We start from the raw sequence: 21,342 nt of genomic DNA, 5'->3' as shown, positions 1-21,342 counted from the left end.
TGAGCCACCTGCATTCGACACGGTTATCTGTCATCAAACAAACAGGACGTCTTTCACCTGCAGCTGAAGCCTCCTCTCCCACAAATCAATCTCAAGACTGCAAACAACACTGGAAAGAAAAGTGGTTTGAACTGAAACTAACTGCAGACTTCAGCGTCGGGGTCGGGGTCAGTGACCCTCTGCGCAGCAGCCTCCAGCTCCTGTCTTGATCAAATGTGCGGCCACGTAAGTGTGTGTGTGTCTTCAAACAGGTAAATGTGTGAATGCCGCCGTGGTGGAGAGAGATGGAGCGAGGGCAGGTCGATAGAAGTGCTGCGGTGGTTCTGAGGATGAACTGGATTCAGCCCCGTAGCTATCATGAAGGTTTAATGACGCCTTGACTTTCAAAGGAATTGAGTGAAAGATTTAAAACCTGAACATGCTTCGGGAGAGAAAAAAACTAACAACCCCACATCGATAAGGACTTTATTTCCAAAGATGTGTTTGAGCACGGTGATGCATCAGTTGGCAGGAAGTTGGGAAGTGTACCACATGGGTCTGGACGTATTTTTACCCAACGTCTGCTCGGTGCACGTCTGTCGTTCAGGTGTCAAACAAAGGAACGCTTCATCAGAGACGGCGTGTAGCGTATTTCATTGTAACAATCCTCTTCCTCCCTCCACATCCGGTCCTGGCCCGTGCGGTGCAGCCACAGCACCAGCACCAGCAGAGCCAGCAGCACCAGGCTCATGGACAGAGTGAGCAGCACGCCCTGCAGGACCCCCGAGGAGCTGTCGGGGGCTGCAGACAAGGAGCACAGACGTCAGCAGGGGGGTGAAGTCTGAAGTCTAACAGCAGAACGCCAACAGCTGAGTGTCAGAAACGTCCTCTTCTCTCAGTCACTGACACATCTGGGACCTCCAATCACTGGAGGACACACTCGACATACTCATGTGTACTATACTGTATGTAAAGAGTTTGGAAAGGTACTTTATGTTACTGGTGACAAACACAGTTTACATGTTTAAAATGTAATCATACTGAAACTATTTCAATTAACCACATTTAAACACGACAGCAGAACCTTTACAAAAAAAAACACACAAGGCAACAAAAATAATATACAGCTGAGGTTTTTGCAGAAATTGTCCAGTTGTCCAATTTAAATTGTGATCGTGAATTTTTCCATAAATAACTTTGAATTACAATTCCAACATTTGTCTCTAGTAATGTAACTAATTAGTTATGTTTAGTCTGCTTTTACGATGAGATAAGATAAGATAAGATAAGATAACATAAGCCTTTATTGTCCCAAAGTGGAGAAATGTACGGCACTAAAGCAGCAAAGTTTAAACAATAAACAAAATATAGAAGATCATGTCGAATTAAATACAGATTAAATGACGTAAAGCCATTACACGTAACTACTTCTGGTCATATCACCACAATGTATCTGTGACCTTTCAGGAGCATCTGCACTGTGAAACATGGTGAACATGATGGTTCGGGGACTTACGGCTGTAGACTGACAGGCTGACGTAGCAGTTCTCTGTTCCCAGCAGGTTGGTGGCGGAGCAGCGGTACAGGCCGGATGTCTGAGACGACACGTTGACAATCTGGACGGAGCCGGTAAGATCACCTGAGACAGAGAGGAGATGGAAGACTTGTGAGACTGGTGAGAAATAGTCAAATTAACACATCAAGACGGTTCACTGTGGACGAGGATCATGGACGTTCTGAACGACAAGAGCCCAAAATGTCAGGATGGGAAGCTGCACCTCATCCTCTCTCATCCTGAACACTGGCACACCACAGGGCTGTGTTCTCGGCCCCCTTCCTTTTTTTGAGTAATAAAATTTAAAATGATTCTGTGTGAGTCTGACCCTCCATGTTGATTGGAAGTGAGATTTCCTCGGGGTTCAGTTTGTCCCAGTGGATCTCGGGCGTGGGAACTCCCTCCGCCACCGTGCAGGCCAACGTGACGCTTCCTCCCAGGTCCGCGTGTCCCTCCCACTGGCACTCAGGCAGCGAGGGCGGAGCTGCAAACACTCAGATGATTAGTTAACGGGTTCTAGAGGATCAAACATCTCAGTCATTGCCTGTGAGACGTGAACACTTCAGGAGGATTTATCTCTTCCACCGAAAAGTTTTACTTTATTCATCTTTCCTCTCTGACCAGTATCAAAGACGACTACAAAGATGGTCGCCATGACAACAAATACTTGTTTGCTGATGATGGAACCCAAGTTTAGTGTTCAAAGGGAAGGAGAAGGGTGTTATTTAATCATCATTTTGATAATCAGATAAAACCAGTGCTGAAGGGTGTGTGTGTGTGTGTGTGGGGGGGGGGGTGTCACACATTTACCCAGAACATTTAGCACGAGTTCTCCTATTCCAGGATCGGCCACCTCCGGTGGGTTATTGACCATACAGCGATAAACCCCAGCGTCTGACACTCGTGTGCCGTTCAGGATGATGTCTGCGCTCCAGGGTAGACCTGCAGGGGGTTTACATCAACTTACACTCTGGAGAGAAAATGGCTTATTATCAACACGTGGGATGCAAATGCTTTTACCTGTAAACGCCACCCTGCCAATGAGGGAGGGGTCTTCAATCACTTGTCCGTGGTCGTACACAATCACCTGCAGGTGAGAGTGACACTCACAGTTTTCATTTTACCCCCAAAAACCCGAGGGTCCCCCAACAGGGTGAAACAAAGCACGAATCAAAAGTATACGGTCATGTTGACGTGACCCAAAGAACAACTAAATGAATCATCACATGTCAAAGTCCATGTGTGCCACCGAGTCAGCCCACTCCGTGGGACTTTATGTAGAACACACAAACACAAACAACCCTGACATGAAAGCAGACAGTCCACAGATTCCAGACATATCCATCAAATCATCAGCCAGAAATCACCCAAAGAACACAAACTACACATGTCAAACTGATCTGACCTGAGTTTTATTAGAATTATACAAATCCACCTGATGGTGGCAGAGATGGACTCTTTTTATATCATGGGTATGTGTTTTCAGAGCTGAGGTCTGTAAAATAGCTGAGGGCTTAAAGGGTTAATTAACGCCAATTAAACAATGTCTCTACAACTTTCAGCCATCCAGAGATGTGCGTGTGTGTGTGTGTGTGTGTGTGTGTGTGTGTGTGTGTGTATTGCACACCTGCATCGGGGCCTCGGGGCTGGACAAGGGAGCCAGGGTCCAGATCACATTGAGTCTGGAGAGGGGGCTGGAGGTGAAGAAGGAGCAGGGCAGGACGACGGAATCCCCCCGAACCACCTCCACACTGGATTCCCTCATCGTGACCCTGAGTGCAGCTGCGTCCATCAGCACGGGGCCACTTGGTTAACGTCAGCGTTGGCATAGCAACAATCCTCCTCCCTGTTTTCATCATTACTGACATACTGAACCCCTCTCCCCTGTGGCTCCCCCCTGTCATCCACAGACCCTTTGTTCGTGTGTGTGTGTGTGTTACTTGTTAATTACACTAGACAGCTCGGGGGGACGAGCCCACCCCATCACAAAGTGGGTGGAACAACAGCCCACTTCTCTGAGAACTCGTCAGTTCACGTCACTGTTTTCCCACAACATCGTCCTCACGCAGTCGTTTCAAAATAATTTTCAATGTGGAAAAGCGCATGTTTACACGAGTGTTTCTCCAACAAAGTTGCCCGAATCTGCTGTCAAACGTTTTCAGCTCCGTAGTTTGATGACTGAAGCAGTTTTTGAATCTAACTGAAGACTCTTTGGAAGACAAAGAGGAACAACGTCAGAACTTTACAAAGTGACTGAGATCACGACACATGTCACGTTCAGGTGGATTTGTCACGACTGGAGGGGCGAACACACCCCTCTGTTACTCCTTTAACACACTTTGGTTCAGCTGTCGTGTCCAGTGAAGCGGAGACTCCACTTGGTTCCTGGACGCGTTTACAAACGGCCTCACCGAGCTCCATCACCTCCGACTGAATGTGGAAAGCAGACGATCGACTCACCGGTCTCCAGAGCGCTGAAACACACACACAGCGTCCACAGGAAGCATCTCCCACCAGCGGCCATGGCTGAAAGGAGGCTCCGGGGGAGGGGGGACGCACGGCGCCGGCCACACAACCAGGCATGCATGAGTAATGTATCGATGCACCCGACGCATTATCCTCACAGCACCCCTCTGCCCCCACGCCCCGCCCGGTTTGAGTGGAGGACCTATGGGTGGTGCTCAGGGTGCAGACTGGTTTGGGTGGTCTGGTTAACAGGAACTAGGTTAACTAGTCTGACTAGCAGCTCCACCGAGGAGGAGGATGATGATGATGATGATGATGGTGTGTGTGTGTGTGTGTGTGTGTGTGTCACTGATGCCTTATTGACGTGGTGTGTCGACACAATTGTGGATGGAAGTTGTCCAGACAGGAGCTGGCTGCTGAGTCTGTTTCTAGAAACATCTGTGACAGAACGGACACGTTCCTCATCTGTCCTGTACTTAGAGCTCAAAGACACATCTGTCTCTCAATCCAAGCGTCTACAGCTGTTAACGTTAAATCTCTTCAATATTCCAGACAATAAAACAGCAGATTATGACGATCAAAACCTGGTGCTGGTTCAGCCCTGAAAACAATACGACATTCGGATGAAGATCAGTTTGTGTAGAAACACACACGACTGACGGTGAAACGTGGACGTGACAGATGGAACTTGTCACTCTATCTCTTCATCTTTCTGTTAATTCTATTATAATTATAATAGAATTCTATGAAAATAATCCCAAACCAAAGCAGCTCCGGCATTTGTTGACACCTCCAAATTTATTCAAACGCCACCCAGCTCCAGCTTTGTGCGTTTCAGCTGTAAAATACAGGATAGTTCAAGAGGTTTTTTGACTCTGAGACTAGAAAATGAACTGTGGAAGAGACAGAATTGGCAAAAATAAGTGAGAGCATTTGTTGGTTTGTTACTCAGGGCTGTACACAGATGACACTAGTTTGGAAGCTCAGTGTGTCACGTCTCCACCGTACATGGACAGCACTGTGCATCCAAACTGACTGAATACTGGTGTGTGAGGATCTGGACCACAGGTGTGTGTGTGTGTGTGTGTGTGTTTGTGTGTGTGTTAGCTGGAGACTGTGTGTCTGAAAATAAACCTTTTACCTCATTCTCACCAGTTTGCAGACTGTGTTATCACATTCACACACACACAGATGAAAACTGTACCACTCAGGGGGTAAATATACTTTCTAGAAATAGAATAGTACTAATTTTGGGCCCGTTCCAGAAAGCAGGTTCAGTGAAAACTGCAGAATGTTCCAAACACCTTTATTGTTTCATCTATTCTAATTCAGTTTATCAGGAACCCTGAAAAGCCAAAGATTCTGCAGATGGATGAACAAAGCTGCCTCCTGGAACGGGCCCCTGGTCTGTTGACGGGGGCCTCAATAAATAGACGGGGTGACAGAGAGAGAGGAGCGACGGGGAGAGACAGACAGGTACGTGGAGTGAGTTCTGCCTCTTCCCTCTTCAGGGGAACTGGGAGTGACCTGATGGCAGGCTGGCCGATCACAGGACCATCCAGGTCTTCAGTGAGGGGCCTCAGCCCGTCGCCGCTGTTGAGCTGATGATCAGTCCGGTCACAGCAGCATGGTGACAGGTTTCTCCAGGAACTTGCGGAACTCTGCCAGCCACTGAGCCCCGACGGCGCCGTCCACCACCCGGTGGTCGCAGCTCAGCGTCACAGACATCACACTGGCCACGTCGAAGCTGCAACACCACAGCGCCGACCGCATGAGTACGTGAGGAGCGGAGGGGCTTCACACTCAACGGGAAAGAGGTTAGAAGAGCGACACTGACCCCTTCTCGTTGTCGGCAGGCAGCAGACGCTTCTCGGAGCCTCCGACTGCCAGAATACAGGCCTGAGGAGGGTTGATGATCGCAGAGAAGTTCTTGATGCCAAACATCCCCAGATTAGAGATGGTGAACGTCCCTCCCTGGTGGAAAAACACCCGACATTCCATCATCCATTTAAAAATCCATTATCCACTACAGTTCCAGCTCTACTCGGTCTGGAGGGTTTCTACACGTTTGGAATTTCAAAATTCCATCTTTCCCATTCCCCCGTAATTTCCAGACTTCTCTTGATTTTTTCCAGAGAATATCTGACATCATATTTGTAGTGTGTCATATTTCACATCATGTTGTTATTCTTAATAGGCAACTGCAGCAAAGTACCTTAGAGGCATGCAAATAAAAAGGGTAAGTTCAATGAAGTTCAATGAATGTTGTTTTAACACACACACACACAATATATAAAAATATAGTTACAAATACATCAATAAAATAAACTTCCTTACATTGACAAATACACAAACAAACAACAGGACACGGAGGAGATGGTCACTGCTCTGTTCGCTGTCGGATGACTTTTGTGACCGTTGACTATTGTACCTACGTTAGCTAGTGCCGTGATGTAACACTGCCGGTAGATCCGTAGTACATGGGATGTCCCTCTCGCTTTACGAACTGTGGCCATTCAGAGGCCGTCAGTTTGTAGACGTGACATTTTAGTATTGAAGGGGGTACGAGAAAGAAGAAGAGCAGCAGGTAGCAGGTCCTATGGTGAATGTCAGCGGAGTGGTGAACCGTAGAACCGGTGGTGGGAGGGGCATGACAGACAGGAGGGTGGAGGACGGGTGTCGTCACCTGGAACTCGTGCGGCTGCAGTTTGCCATCTCTGGCTTTGCCAGCGAGAGCAGACACGTCTGAGCTGATGGCAGCCAGGCCTTTGGTGTGGGCGTTAAACACGATGGGCGTGATGAGGCCGCTGGCTGTGCTCACCGCCACGCTCACGTCCACCACGTGGTTCCTGGGAGAAAGGAGACACGGCGCTTTTGTCAACGCAACTTAAAAGCTGGGACAACTTGACTGCAACTTGACTGTCGGAAAAAAGGCATTTTAACTTTGATCCTGAGCCAAGTCAACAACAAAGACTTTCTCATGTTTTTAGACAGTTTTTTTGCTGCCACTGCTTTCTTACTGGTATATGAAGTATATGGACATGGAACTATATACACAACAAGTCAGTTGTGCAGTTTTTTCCTCATGTGAATGTAGGGTTTCTATTACAGTGGTGTTGAAAACTGGATTTGTACCGTGTAACTGGCACAATACAAATCAGATCTGACCTGACCTAGTGACCATGTACTGTCCATGACCTAGTTATGGCTCCTTTGAGGTTACTGACATCTGGAGCCGGAACCAGTGACCCCACCCAGAGGTGACCTTGGTCTTTGACGCTGTCGGTGTGGACTCACTGGCGGATGACGGTGTCCATCCAGGACGAGTTGCACTCAGGGACCTTGAGGCAGGCGAGTGCGCTGGCTTTGATAATGAAGTCGTTCACACTGAGCTTGATGTTCTGAGCCTTCACCTCCTGCAGGAGGAGGTTTTTTTTCAATGGCAGAACTTTGACTCTGTTACACGACTATTGGCAAACACGCACCATGTTGAGTTCTTTCCGAAGTTCCAGCACTTGGTCCATGTTGACATCTACAGACAGATAGTAGTGGGGGATAGTCTGCTTGGACTGCATCAACCTCTGAGCGATGACCTGCAGGGGAGACACACACACACACACACACACACACATCAACCTCAGCTCCACCAGTTGCTGCACATCCTCCCCCCTTGGGAGCCAATGGAGGTTCAACGTGTCACTGAGGATGCTCCGACATTTCAGGTGCAGCTACAGAACGCGCTCTCACCTTGCGGATGTTGCTGATAGGGATGTCAGTGAAGATCCCAGCGGGTGCAGCGGACACTGCAGCGGGTGCAGCTGGAGCTGCAGCTGGAGTAGAAGCTGCAACCTGCTGGAGGACATGACTTCATTGACTTCAAAACCAGTCACAACGAGTCCTTCAGGTGTTTAGTTTGACACTTACTCTGCATATACTCACTCACCTGTACATTCACTTCTCTGTGTGTGTACATAACTAAAAAACTGAAAATGTATACAGTGTGTGTCTGTGTGCGTGTGTAATTAATATATAATATATATAATATAATTTAGAAAAGCACACTTCTATTTTTATTCCTATTTCAATTCTTTTATATTAATACATGTACATTACCTTACAGTTTTTTTTTGTTTTGTTTTTTGTTAATTTAGCTAATTTTACTTGAGTAAAATTCTTTATTCCTCAGATTAGCTCTGAGGAATAAATTTCCCTCTGAAGATGAATGATGAATTAATAATAGTAATTCTGATTCCGATGATGTCTGTGTATAACTGCTACAACTGTGGCGTGTTTTAAATAGGTTGAATCTTTGCAACAACCAAATGAAGAAGAATCAGCCTACTGATGTTGTTTTCCAGAAGTAAAACGTGCTTCATGAACTGGGGTCATGAATTCAGGAAATGTTTGGAGCTCACTTACTGGTGCCGCCTTCGGTGGAACAAAGCCCTCGATGTCTTTCCTGGTGATGCGCCCATCAGGACCAGAACCTGAACAGAAAACTGCTCAGTCATGTGTTCCACTGCCCTTCCTGGATTTTTCAGTGTGCTGTCACATTTCGTCTGCGTCACAGTGTATCTCCATCTCTGCCCGTTACAAAAGACTTACCGCTGATCTGTGCCAGGTCGATGCCTTTCTCAGTAGCTAGCTTCTTAGCAAGAGGGCTGGCGAACACACGCCCCTTCCTGGGTGTTGCGGCTGCCGGAGCAGGACTGGGTGCTGCAGTGGCTGGCGCTGCAGCCTGAGACGTGAAAAACAAGAGGAAACAAATGAAGGAACGACAGCAGCGAAGGTCCGAGGGGAGAAATCAGACATTCTCTGCTATGGATGCGTGTTTTCTGCGTGTCTCACTGCTGCTGCTGGTGCTGAAGTCGGTGCTGGTGCCGGAGGAGTCGTGGCAACCTCAGCCACGCCTGTTTCCACATAATCCTTGAAGGCAGCAATGTCACTTTCTTTCTCGACAATGATGCACAGGGGCATTCCCAGGGGGACGTCACGCGTTCCCTCTGCCACCATGATTTTGGCCAAGTAGCCCTCCTCCTGCACCTCAAAGCCTGAGCAGACCACACACGAAGCAAGGTGAGCTGTCTTCCCCCGTCACCCAATAATACAGGACCAGTGCAGTGATCACACTCACAGGCGATCACAATCAGTGGGCAGATGGAAAGCAATCAAACACCCCTGAGCATTGTGCAGTAACAGTGTGACCTCATCCAGCTGTTTAATAACACCGACACTGGACTGGACTGGACAGTTCATGACGTTTTACCAATAGTTGCCTTGTCTGTCTCGATCTCAGCCAGCAGATCTCCTTCACTCAGCTTTTCTCCAACCTTCTTCTCCCAGCGCTGCACTGTGCCCATCGTCATGGTGGGAGACAGAGCAGGAAGTGTGATCTGTAACACATGTATACATGACACTTGGAGCCAGCTCCAAAGATCATTGAATTCTACCCAAAGTGGCTTTAAAGCTACAGACTTCAGACCTGCAAATTTATAGAACGCCTGAAGCCCAATTTACGCTTATACGTCAAATCGACAGGGTACACTACAGACAACGTCAAGTGGCTCGGCTACACGGACCTCCGCAGACGGCAACAACCATGATTGGACTGTGAGCTTCACATGACTTTCCCAGGTCTCACATAGAAAATAGAAGTGATGAAAATATGTATTTTTGGCTGAATGAATGAGCAAAAAATAATCCAACACTTGTTGTAGTAAGTGCAGTAACAAGGTCCATTCATGTTCAACGACTATCTCTTCAAGTAAACGAAGAAAACAGGGAATAACCGATCTTGGAGTGACTTCTGTGTCTACTGAGCATATACATTTTTTTTTTTTACCAAAAAAGTGAGCATAAAATTATTCTAATTGTTGCAGTTAGTGTGGTAACAAGATCCACCCACTTTCAGTCACAACCCACTGATGTAAACAAAGATAAACACTGACAATTGGGAAAAAAAAACAAATCACAGTGGCAAGATTCAATCCGGAGCTACGCAGACTGACAGACACAGAAGTAGAAAGACTCCAGATGCCGTCGGGCCTCAGCGTAAGGGTCCGCGTCACTTGGATGTACAGTCCACTAACAGACTGAAGCACCCTGATGAAGGTGCAGCACCAGCTGCGGGACGCTGTGGCTGTAAACACACTCTGCATTACTTGACTCTTTAACTACCTTTGAACACGCCCCGCTGCTCTTTAATTTAATTCCTATGTATGGACAGACGCACCTTCATGTGTGGAGGGTAAGAGCTGCCTGGGGCTGCTGGAGCGGCGGCAGCAGCAGGAGGAGGAGGAGGAGGAGTGGAGGCAGCTGATGAAGCAGTCGCCCCAGCTGCTGTAAGTGAGTCCAATGTTAAGTCCTTAAAGGCTGGGATGAGGTCAGGACTGCAGGGGGGGGGGGCACACACACATCCATGTTTGACATATTTACAGATATATAGAAATATATATATATATTTTCACCAGCTTCACCTACCTGTCAACAGTGATGCAGATTACTGATCCAATGTTCACATCTCTGGTCCCCTCGGGAACAAGGATCTTGGCGAGATAACACTCCTCCAGCATTTCAAAACCTACCGTGGCCTTGTCAGTCTCCACCTACAAAGTCACATTGAAGACTGATTTCAAGAAATAAGTAAGTGTAATAAAAAAAAGTTTCTTATCACAGTGGTGCTTCTTGCACTGATAACTAAAGCACAAACACATAGTTCCCAACCTCAGCTATAAGGTCACCCTCGCTGATTTTGTCTCCCTCCTTCTTCTCCCAGCGAGCGATTGTTCCCGTCTGCATCGTGGGCGATAGTGCAGGCAGCTCCACCTGTTGAACCCAAAACAACCTCTCATTCAAATGTGCCAACATGTCACTGCGATCAACAATGCAAAAGCTCTTTAATTTACTGTTCTCATTTACTTGACAGTAGCATCCATTCAAAGGATGGCTCTGTTCAAACCAGATAGGAAGGTGGAAAACCTGTAATGGTGTGTATTTTTATGTCCCAATTTCATCAATGCTGTCTGGGGCAAACTAGACGGTTGACATGGAAGTTTTAAATATGGCCTTTTGAGAAATAAAAAGTAACATACAAGTGTTGCTTGCTTATTCGCTCACACATTCACCCTGATGATGGTGGCTGCTGAGCAGGTACCAGCCTGCTCAGCAGGAGGAATTACGGAACAGTATCTTGTTGACAGTTTCTGGGGGAAGACGGGAATTGAAACCTTCCAGTAACTAATGTCAACTTACTGTGGTAAGGCCAAGTTATTGTATGCTCTATCGTAAACACTAATTATGCGAACAGTCAAATCCTGACCCAAAGACGTCAGTTTTACAGCAACTGACAAAACATTTCTCAACCATTTCTGCCACAACACACCGCAACCAGAGATTTTAGACCAGATTTGACCTCTAATATGACAGACGAAGCTCAGCAGGCTACATGCCAGTGCTAGGTTAGCACATGCTACTGTGAGGTCATGCTAGCGTAACGTTGGTGCTATAGCAACCGGAAACCCGTCAGGGAACGCTACCTTCTGGTGCGGCGGGAGGCTGTAGAAGCGTTTGGCCTGACTGCTTCCGGCCATCTGGGGACACCGCAGAAAGGACACTGTGTGACGGAAGCGGGGGTCTGAGCAAACCACCCTGGGCGCAGCTCCGCTATGAAGACGCTTCAGGCAACTGGTTGCCGGCACGGAGCGAGTGCTGAGGGCAGCTGCAGCAGGCCCGACCGGGAGGGGACGGGTGCTGGACAGCCCGGTGGACGGCCTGACCCGCAGGATGAGACGAAGCATTTCGCAGCGGTTGAAGCACTATGTACAACTGTTAAATAATGTATGTATCTGACACCTGCATCTGAGGTATAGCGGGACAAAAGCTCTGTGTCCCTACAGCTGACTGCTTCTCACTCCTCACTTTCCAATGACCTCCTCCTCCAGTTCTAAACACAACGCTTTACGGCTCTGCTGTCAACCCTGTCGTATGTGCGCAATAACTGTCGTAAACGATACCATTTCAGATTCAACTTGGCGTAGCTTCACCAGAAATAACACTTATACATACCCGGATTGATTGATTAGATAAATTATTTTTTTTGTTTGTTTGTTTTAAATGATCAAAGTATGTCAATACTTGACATATGACGTATGTCAATCTGGAAACGATCACTGCAATTTTATCACCAGACACACGGTGGCAGTAACATCATGTCACTTTTACAAACAAAACTAGTTTTATTTTAGAATGTATGTGTTTCAAACATTGAAGAAAAGCCCTTTATTTAATTTTTTGGAGATTGTATTCATATTCTATAAAACAAAAAAATAGACCTTACATGAACTTTACATTTTACAGCAGTGGTAGTTCTGGCAAATCAAGAGTTAAATATCACAGAGATATTCATATCTGCATATTTCTGTTGGCTTGTTAGAGAGGGTGAAAACAATTACCCCAGATGGAAAGTGTGTGAAATCCCAGTTCAGTCTCTCTACATCACAGTGTGTATTCTGTGTGGTCCTTGGAGGTCTCAACGCAAGCGCTGGGTATCATACTGTGTAAAGTCTCCAGCTGAGCCTGTTCTGACCGTTCACCTGACATTAGGTCCATCCTGAGTCCAAACACACACTCACACAATAAATAGCAGGATGGTTCATGGCTTCAGCTCAAACCAGAGCATTATTTAACAGGACCAAGACTCAACTTTCTGTCAACGAGTCAATGACGTTGAATCTTTAAGGATATGGTGAAAACATTTTACACAAATATACAAAACTATTTCATAAACATAAATACTGTTCATCTGCAGTTCTGCATGAACATCAATCCAGCCTGAGTAATTTCCATTCAGTGACAGCAGATTAGATTGAGCATGTTTATTAACATGCAGGCTGCTGTGCCAGTAAACACATATAACAATGCTAGTCACATTAAATGATTGTCCTATTTACTGTTACTATCAAAAATACTGTATGTACACTTAAGCAAACCATCAAGACTGAAATTTGTCGGATGATGTACATTTCTATCATGTAACAAATATTTTAAAGGCTGCACAATGAATGAAAAGTGACACTGAAAACCTATAGACTATGTAATTATTTCACATCCACACCTTTATGAACAGTTCCACATTGTTTCAGTCCAACAATTACAGCCTGGCAACAACAAGCACAGGATAAAAAGGCACTGAGTTCTATGATAATAACAGCATAGTATGCAGGATTATTAGTAGCTTTTAGTACTACATAATAAACCAAAATGTCTATCAACAACTCTTTGTGTGAAACAAAAGTTGAATCTCCTTTGTCAGTCTCCATTTGATGAACCTCTGGGATCAGAGAAACCAGCAGGGGTGACTGTCAGGTTCCTCTTCCTCTGTTTGAACCTACACTGGTCTAACACATAAAAGAAAGCACGTTGTTAAACAATTAAAGAAATGAAATACACAGAAGTATGAACAAATCGCTACCTTTCTTCACCACGGTCTTCCTCCACCCAGGCCACAATTTTTCCCTCCCAACCTGGAACAATTGCTCCATCCAGGAATAACTGTCACAGACCATGTGAAATAATATCAGTACCACATAAAGAGACTATATGGATGGCAGGAACGCTTTAAAAAACAGACAGCATGTCAGGTTTGTTCAGCTTTTACACTTCCCCCAGTTTGATTTCTGTTTACTCTCCAGTTACCTGTGTCTTAGCTTTGGCCTTCTCTTACCTCTTCTTTCACAGTGCCAAACTCAGGGTCCAAGGCTTTGAAATGGTACCTGTAGTCTCCCTCTCTGTCCACAGCTGCCTTAACATCTTTGAGCGTTACCTCACCCAGCCTACAATGTGTGTAGAAATGAGACATTTGTGATGCAGCTTTGAACTTCAAGGCATCCCTTCAAATTAAAGTTTGAGGCGAGTTCAGCAATAACGTGACACATCGATAAATGTTAGGGAGAGGAAAAAACCTTTTTGGTATGTTGATCATAGAGGGTGTAGAGGATTTTCCAGTGAAATAGAGGATTTTGGTGGAGGAAGCAGAGATGTTGTTGGATTGGCAAACCTCTGCAAAACAAAATACAACCATATTTAAACATTCTATGTATGTGTGCATGTATTCTGTAGATGTAAACTACAGCTACTTATTACTACTTATTTGTGCACGGAACCAGTTTGTGTTCTGACCTTTGCGTCTCGGCGATTTCCCTCTTCCCTTCAATAAAAGTGAAACAGGCTGGTTATTTTACAGCAGAGGTGTGGAGAAAATATTAAACCAGTCAGCTGCTGATGATTAATCATTATCATCTCAGTCATTCAGTGTGTGTACTCGTATCTGTACCCGGTGTGTGTGCAGGACATGCAGTCTGTCGATGAGTGATACAATTCCCTGCTCCAAAGTGTCAAGCGTATGGTGCTGGGGGTCATGGTCTCTGAAGTTGTTCCTCAAACTCCTGAGTGCATCTTGGAGGAGCTGAACCTCCTCTGCCTGCAAACAGACACAAACACGAAGGCTAAGAATGCATATACAAGTTCTATGTCATAAGACAATTTATACCGGGTCTATCTTATACCTGCCCATAAATATAATGCAGTCTTCTTTGCATCACGCGTCCAGCTTAGTAGCTGTATAAACAGAGCTAGACATACTTACACTTGACATAGGGGGGGCTGGATTTTCAGAGTAACAATATCCATTGTTCTCTATGCAAGTGGGAATCTGAAAAAAATGCATTGTCCACCTTTTTATGCCTGTTACGAAGAATTCATCACAGAATAATTACAGCATAGTGGAATACCACTACCTGTTGTAGATCTCTGTTCATTAGCTCCTGCAGCAGGTTGTTTTTATGTTCTAGCTCTGTTCCCAACTCACTCTGCCGACGGGACAAACAATACAACATACAGCAAAACAAACACAACTAGATCCTGACAATTCGAGCATGTACTATGATGATGCAAGCATGCATCATAGTACATTTAGGTACTATTCTTGTGATATAAGCTTAAATGTGTATGATTTTTATTTCTGTTCTGAACAAGTAATGTTTCTAAAAGAAAAGAAAAAAACTTGCAATCTGATATAAAGAAGGCTTTGTGAAGGCCAAGAGAGTCACGCAACATATTCTCATTTAATTCATTATAACATGTGGTTTCATACTTGGCACTGAGCTGAAAATCTGAAGTAGCTGCCTGTTTTTTATTTCTTCTTCTTTTTATTAATTATAAAACAGGTTGGCATACCTGCTGTCTTTGGCTTTCCTCAAGCTTTTGTTTGAGTTGCTGCACCACTCGGTCCTTCTGTCCTATCTCCTTCTTCACAAAGCAGTAAAGGAGCAACAGTTAGTTGTAAAACATCCACAGACTGTATAGCAGGAACAGCCAGTGTAGCCTATGGGGTTACCGCACTACTACACTGGAAGATGGAGAATTTACCTTGCAGTCGCCCCACAGCCTGTTACATTCCTCCAGCTTCCACTGTAGCTCCGTCTGCAACACAACACATCTCCAGTCAAGAGATGAAATGACGTCAAAAAGGAAATCTTGATTTCAGGTGTTCATACATTACGGTTGTTGACCTCATCCTTAGTGATGCCGGCTCTGATAAGCTCCTGCTTCAGATGAAGTATTGATGCCTCTTGAGTGCTGATTCTCTGCTGCTGGGCATCCTGCATATTTACAAATCATCAAAAGCATCTGCATTTTAAACACGTTACTGTAGAGTACAACAAAACTGATATCTAACTCTTAAATTTGTTCCGGATAGGTGTTTACCTTCACTGCCTGCAGGTTTCTCATCTCTTGCTTACAGCGCAACAGTTCCCTCTAAAGACAGGACCAAACAATGAATTGAATTAAATATTAATCACCCTGTGCATTCCAAAGGTTTATTCTAGCAGTAAGGAATGACAATAAGACAAGAGCCAAAGAAGACGGACATCTTCTGTACAGCCTAAAAAGAATATAAATACCCTGAGATCTCGAGCCTCTTCCATACTCTGATCCAAACGGCTGCGAATGACCACCTGCAACACGACAAAAAAAGAGGGTGTGTGAACAGGCACAGGAAACTGATACTCCTGTCACCCTCCGATACACACACAAGCACAAGCACAGAGTTCAGAAATGTGATCTGTTGAACCCGCAGGGGCCAGTGAAAGAAAGAAAAAATAAGAGAGGAAGGGCAAAAAAATGAAATCAAGACAGAAAAAGTAAGACGGACTGGTAACCCACCAGTCGCTGCTCAGGATTGCCTTGCTCCAAAGTCAGAGACACATCCTGCTCATCCTCAGGCAGAGAACCATCAAGTAGCAGGGCCTTAAAACACAAAACACCAGTGAATATGACACCAGGCAGTATGACTGGGATATCACTTGTATCTGTTGAAGTACTCTCATAATAGAACCAACATATGTAAGTCCAAATTCAAAAGACTCTGGCCATGATTTACTAAATAAAAGTTGTGGACATAAACCTGTCAGGAAAAATCCTTATTGAGATAATGTCAGTAGGTTCATTTTCTTAGAGAATTCTATACAAATGGACTTGTTGTGCAGTGGAAGCACACCCTGCTGGCCAGAACACTTCACAACGCCGACCTGGCACAATACTTCCAGTGTTCCAGCATTACTGCCACAAATAAACCCGATTGTGATAGATTTTTTGCCTCTGTATATTTCCTGGGAAAAGTAAAAGTACAATGATTTGAGAAATATTAACCAATATTAGCTCAGTGAACAATAAGACACACAAATGTACAATAAATGTACCTGTAAAGCAGACACCATCTTACGAGTCTCCTGCACCTCCTTCTCCAAAGTTTCACCGACAGAGTCCTCCCACGCTGACTCGACAAGACCATGAGATGACTCCACTACGGGTGTGCACATGTACACAGACACAATAAGCACACACATTATCCAGCTACAAATGGTGATGTGTGCTGATCAAATCACACGTCCGTTTGTGGCGCTCACCTCTGCTATCCTGTTGCTGATGCTCTTCCCGGTGTTTGCCTGAGTGGCCGCTGGATGGCGGTCTTGGAGATGGCAGTGGACTTACCATGCTGATGCTTAAGAAGAACAAAGTACTGATTAATCCATCTATTCGAAAGAAACAGGGAAATTATGGGCAAATAAACACAAAACCATGTCAACCCAAGATTTTCTGAGCTTGAATTCACATTTATTTAACATTGTGTTTTTTTAAAAAAAAATTTAAATATCAACTCAATGTGTACATGTAATCATAAACTGGAAAAACTAAACAAGAAAAAAGCCTCAACAGCATTTATCAGCAGATAAAATCATATCTGTATTTCTAGGAAATTAAACTGCAAATTTGAAAACTAAGTAAAAAATACCAGTAGTCAATCCACATGATCTGGCAACCATAGTAATAGTATTGCATGAAATTTCTAAGCATATTGTGTATTAAAAAATCTGAGGAGGAAAGAAAAATTAAATGACAGATTGCCAAGAAATCAGAGCACTTACAAACCAGAATGTGACCAAATACCACCACAGACATGCGGCCTCTCATCACATCTAAGCATCGTGGCAGGATTATGGCCACAGCACAAGAGGCATGTACTTAAACACACATACAGAATAACCCACACCAACCCACAGAGCCACATGGTGTCTGGCCTTACCATTTAAACTGCGTCCCTCCCATAGTGCACCAAGGGTGGTTTGAAGTGTGTATAATACTTGCAAAGAGACACTTTGAGCACTCAAACTCAACAAACTCTTGCGCGCTTTGTCAAGTCCTGCCCTCTCCCTCCAGCTAGCTAAGCGTTACCATGGGAACAATGGCCCTGTGCAGCATCACCCTCATGATTGTGCTACGTATGTCAGGTTTTCGTCAGTGTTTAATGGTTTGTTTACACAAAACACAACCATATCCTCACTATAGTTACTGATCTTGTGCACATCGCAAACATTAGACACTGTAAGAAAACACACAAAGATTGTCAAAAAGTACACAGTAATACAACGTCAGGGTCAGCATGTGATCGCCGCAGAGAGCTACAGAGTTCTTCTTTTCTCTATCATCTGCTTCTGTTTTAAGTATCGACGACCACACACACACTCACAGCAGAGTGAAGACCAAACACCAGTCATATGCTCTGTCAGGCACTGAGAACACCACACACACACACACACACACACACACACTCACAAACACTAGAGAATGTAGTCTGCTGTTCCCTAAATAGATGTTTAAAAAGGCGCAACATTGCATAAATGCTTGCACCAAGACTAAGGCGAAGTTAGTCAAGAATATTAAAATCACCAGGTTTGTTTTCCACCAAACATTCGTGTACAAATCTGATGTACGACAAAACACATGAAAGTGTTTCTAATTACTTTCTTGTCTTTGAGCATGGCTTCATAAGCTGTGGGCAAAATGTCTTTAAACCATGAATTTAACCCATTCATTCAACATTTTATGATTTTGAAGGCGTAACAGAAGTGTCCAGGGTGGGTTTTAAACAGCTGTCCACCAAAGTGACTACTGTGCATAAAGTGATAAAAATAGCAATAGATAAACCATATACTGATTATATGAGGAATTAGACTTGAATATGCTGCCATCATGAGCAACATGGGTTAGTTGTGGATATAATGTCATTGCATTTCACAGAACACAGGTATCACTATATACAGAGAGCATTTTCAACATCAACCCTGGTATATTATTATTATTTTACCCAGTGGAAAAGCAGATTACCTGTCAGGTAGAGTGTTCTCCTGCTCGTCTGGAGTTCCTCTCTCATACTGCTCAACCAGTGCACGAACACAGACACTCTTTTCCCTGTCCAACCCCAAGCCACTGGAAAAAAAAAAGGTGTTATGAATTGATAAATAGATAGGAGCATAGAGTTACAGTAAGGAGGTCTCATCTCAACATGTAACAATGACATTTCATACCAGCAGAGGCCAGCAAAGACTATGACCATGACTGCAGCGTGTAACAACAGTGTGGTATTAAAATATATTAACAAGGGTCTGTGGTCATTCTTGTCGGTCAGTAATTCCAATTGCACGATATTTGCAGCTAGCATACCCATGAATGCGCGTGGCACTTGCAGGCTGTGCAGCATCAAGTCGTGCTGACACCAGTGCCGCCGCTGCACCTTGTACCAGTGCAACAGTGGACAGAGAGGTGTGGCTGGAAGAACCTCTTTTCAAGCTCCTCACACTGCCAGAAGCAATCCTGTGATTGGCTGATGGTTTGAAGTGGGCAGCCAGCGCCAGAATCACCCTCATCACTGATTTCAGATTGCCCTCCACAATGTCTGCAAAAACAGAGCAAAAAGGATGTAAACTAATACATTTGCAATAAATAATTGCATTGTGTGCACATTGTTTCTTACACTAAGTTAGACCATGCTCCTAGAGAGCTGTTCATTTATTGTGAGCATCACTGTGGCACCTCTGACAAAAGAAATGAGTTAGGAAACACTGCCCTCAACAGGAAGAGGAAGGCAACAAGAAAACGCTGATTCTTTACCTCTCGCAGAAATGTGCGGCATGCGTATGTGTCTGGAGGAAATGAACTGCAAAACCTGCTCCACATTCCTCCTGCTTTCTTCTTTGTTTTGCGGAGTAGCATACACACCTGAAAGAACTTCCCCAGCTGATAAATGAGAGAGAAAACAAGTCACTGCTATGAACTATGGCTGTAACTACCATTCACATGCCTATTTTGATTCCACTAATTGTTGTTTGATTCCAATTTGGTCTGCACCTCCACCTATGTTTGTATGATAACGCATGCATACATACATTCTACATAATACAAAGTTTTTTTATTCATAATATCTAACAGAGCTGAAAAATGATGACTCCACTTTATGGATTATTCAGATGAGGGTTTACAAAAGCCATACACAAGAAAACATGATCAAATACAAAGTAATCCAAATATAGACTAACGCGTGTGTATTCATTAGCACAAGCACAATACGAACGTGTACTTACAAACTATCTCAATCAGCTGTATGAGAACCACCCCATCCTGCAGGTCATATCTGAGGTCAGTGATGGGCTTCAGCCCTGGTGTCCTCTTCAGCTGAGAGTTCACCCAGGAAACATAGGCAGCCAACTGCTGCTGCAGACACACACACACACACACACACACACACAGTATAGGGCTTAGAATGGGGAGGACGCGTTCATTAGGGGACAAAAGAATGAGACCATGACATAACAAACGAGTTCCTGTCTTTATTTAGGACCAAGTCGTATGTGTTTGGTCGGCCATCCTGTTGTCTCAGCTGCTTAGTAATCTATTTTTTTCTCTTCAAAGTCAAATCGCATATTTCTTATAGGTCGAACTTCTAAAGAAATATCGTCCCACGACAGTGGCTGGCGAGCACCACTCCACCATCACCGGCCCCGTTCAGTCACGTGACAGCCCGTCGTCCGGGTTACGCACCAACCCACCCGACACAAAAGAGAAAAATGCCACACGAAATGAAACGATTGTCTTCTGCACATCCAATCTTAACTCAACATAATCTACAGCCAGTGTAACATTAGATACTAGAACTTATGCTAGAGTTATCGCAAGATACGTCACCAATCCATAGAAGTTAATTGGAGCAAACTAGCTAACGTAGTGTTAAGTGTTAGCAAATACGTTTGCGACACAAGCCGCAAATATGCTGAACTAATTAGTACATTTAATTGTGGCCATTTTCATGACTGACTAAACGTTTCCTATCAAATGTGTATCATTGTTAAATTCTGGGTGAATGTTACCTCGTTAAAGCCCCCATGCAGAACCTCATCCAGCAAACTTCCTCTAGAGAGTGAGGCGATCATCTTTTAACTCGAAACTCCATTTAAGCTAGCTGGCTGGCTAGCACCATTAGCTTGTGGCGCCAAGCAAAAACTCCTTACTAATGCTGTACTTTGACAAACGTCAACCAGCTGAAACAATTGAGTGATCCGAGGCAACGGCTACCGTTATTCTTGCCAGGGAACCGGGGTCAAGTCAGCGAATTACACATTTTTCCGGTGACACGTTTCAAAATAAGACCATCGTACACAGCTCTTCCGGTACGCATATGGGGATAATTTTACAAGCTGATGTCACAGTATTTCATCTATCTATATCAAATCTATCAAAAATAATAAAAACAAAATTGTTATTTCACCCTCATAATTATTTATACACTTAACTGCATGGTATGTGTTGTATCTTATAAAACATGAATACCTTATTTCTAACATATAAGCCAAATACCCCAGAAAATGTGATCATAATATGGTTCATAGTATGCACACAGACATTGTTTCTCATACATTTATTGGATATCAGTGCACTTATCCAAAAGGAAA

The 21,342-nt window shown here is 44.5% G+C and overlaps 3 protein-coding genes across 3 annotated transcripts; all 3 read right to left on the bottom strand.

The window, feature by feature from the left end:
* Positions 1-589: 589 nt before the first annotated feature.
* LOC144740192 (immunoglobulin superfamily member 11-like) lies at positions 590-3,326 on the bottom strand. Its single transcript, XM_078623050.1, has 6 exons — positions 3,162-3,326; positions 2,555-2,621; positions 2,345-2,476; positions 1,863-2,018; positions 1,496-1,618; positions 590-780 (listed from the first exon to the last, which is right to left on the bottom strand). Exons 1-6 carry the CDS (start codon positions 3,324-3,326, stop codon positions 590-592), a joined length of 834 nt encoding a protein of 277 aa, XP_078479176.1.
* Positions 3,327-5,617: 2,291 nt separating this feature from the next.
* On the bottom strand, positions 5,618-11,796 carry DLAT (dihydrolipoamide S-acetyltransferase). The gene is made up of 14 exons (XM_078623049.1): positions 11,536-11,796; positions 10,724-10,825; positions 10,481-10,605; positions 10,233-10,389; positions 9,267-9,393; positions 8,855-9,051; positions 8,606-8,738; positions 8,420-8,487; positions 7,748-7,849; positions 7,486-7,593; positions 7,298-7,416; positions 6,687-6,849; positions 5,838-5,974; positions 5,618-5,747 (listed from the first exon to the last, which is right to left on the bottom strand). Exons 1-14 carry the CDS (start codon positions 11,794-11,796, stop codon positions 5,618-5,620), a joined length of 1,929 nt encoding a protein of 642 aa, XP_078479175.1.
* Positions 11,797-13,465: 1,669 nt separating this feature from the next.
* LOC144740190 (dixin-like) lies at positions 13,466-20,823 on the bottom strand. The gene is made up of 18 exons (XM_078623048.1): positions 20,761-20,823; positions 19,978-20,107; positions 19,508-19,633; positions 19,061-19,292; positions 18,725-18,826; positions 17,051-17,091; positions 16,759-16,862; positions 16,223-16,306; positions 15,961-16,014; positions 15,764-15,814; positions 15,553-15,657; positions 15,425-15,478; positions 15,233-15,304; positions 14,762-14,865; positions 14,331-14,502; positions 13,960-14,054; positions 13,722-13,830; positions 13,466-13,549 (listed from the first exon to the last, which is right to left on the bottom strand). The coding sequence occupies exons 1-18, from the start codon at positions 20,821-20,823 to the stop codon at positions 13,466-13,468; spliced, it is 1,782 nt and encodes a 593-aa protein (XP_078479174.1).
* Between the last annotated feature and the right edge of the window lie 519 nt (positions 20,824-21,342).

This window comes from Lampetra planeri, unplaced genomic scaffold, assembly GCF_965212315.1.
Source record: "Lampetra planeri unplaced genomic scaffold, kcLamPlan1.2.h2 scaffold_1956, whole genome shotgun sequence".
In the NCBI taxonomy this organism is placed as follows: domain Eukaryota; kingdom Metazoa; phylum Chordata; class Hyperoartia; order Petromyzontiformes; family Petromyzontidae; genus Lampetra; species Lampetra planeri.
Note: the sequence above shows the minus strand (reverse complement) of the source record. Positions and strands in the feature narration are given on the sequence as shown.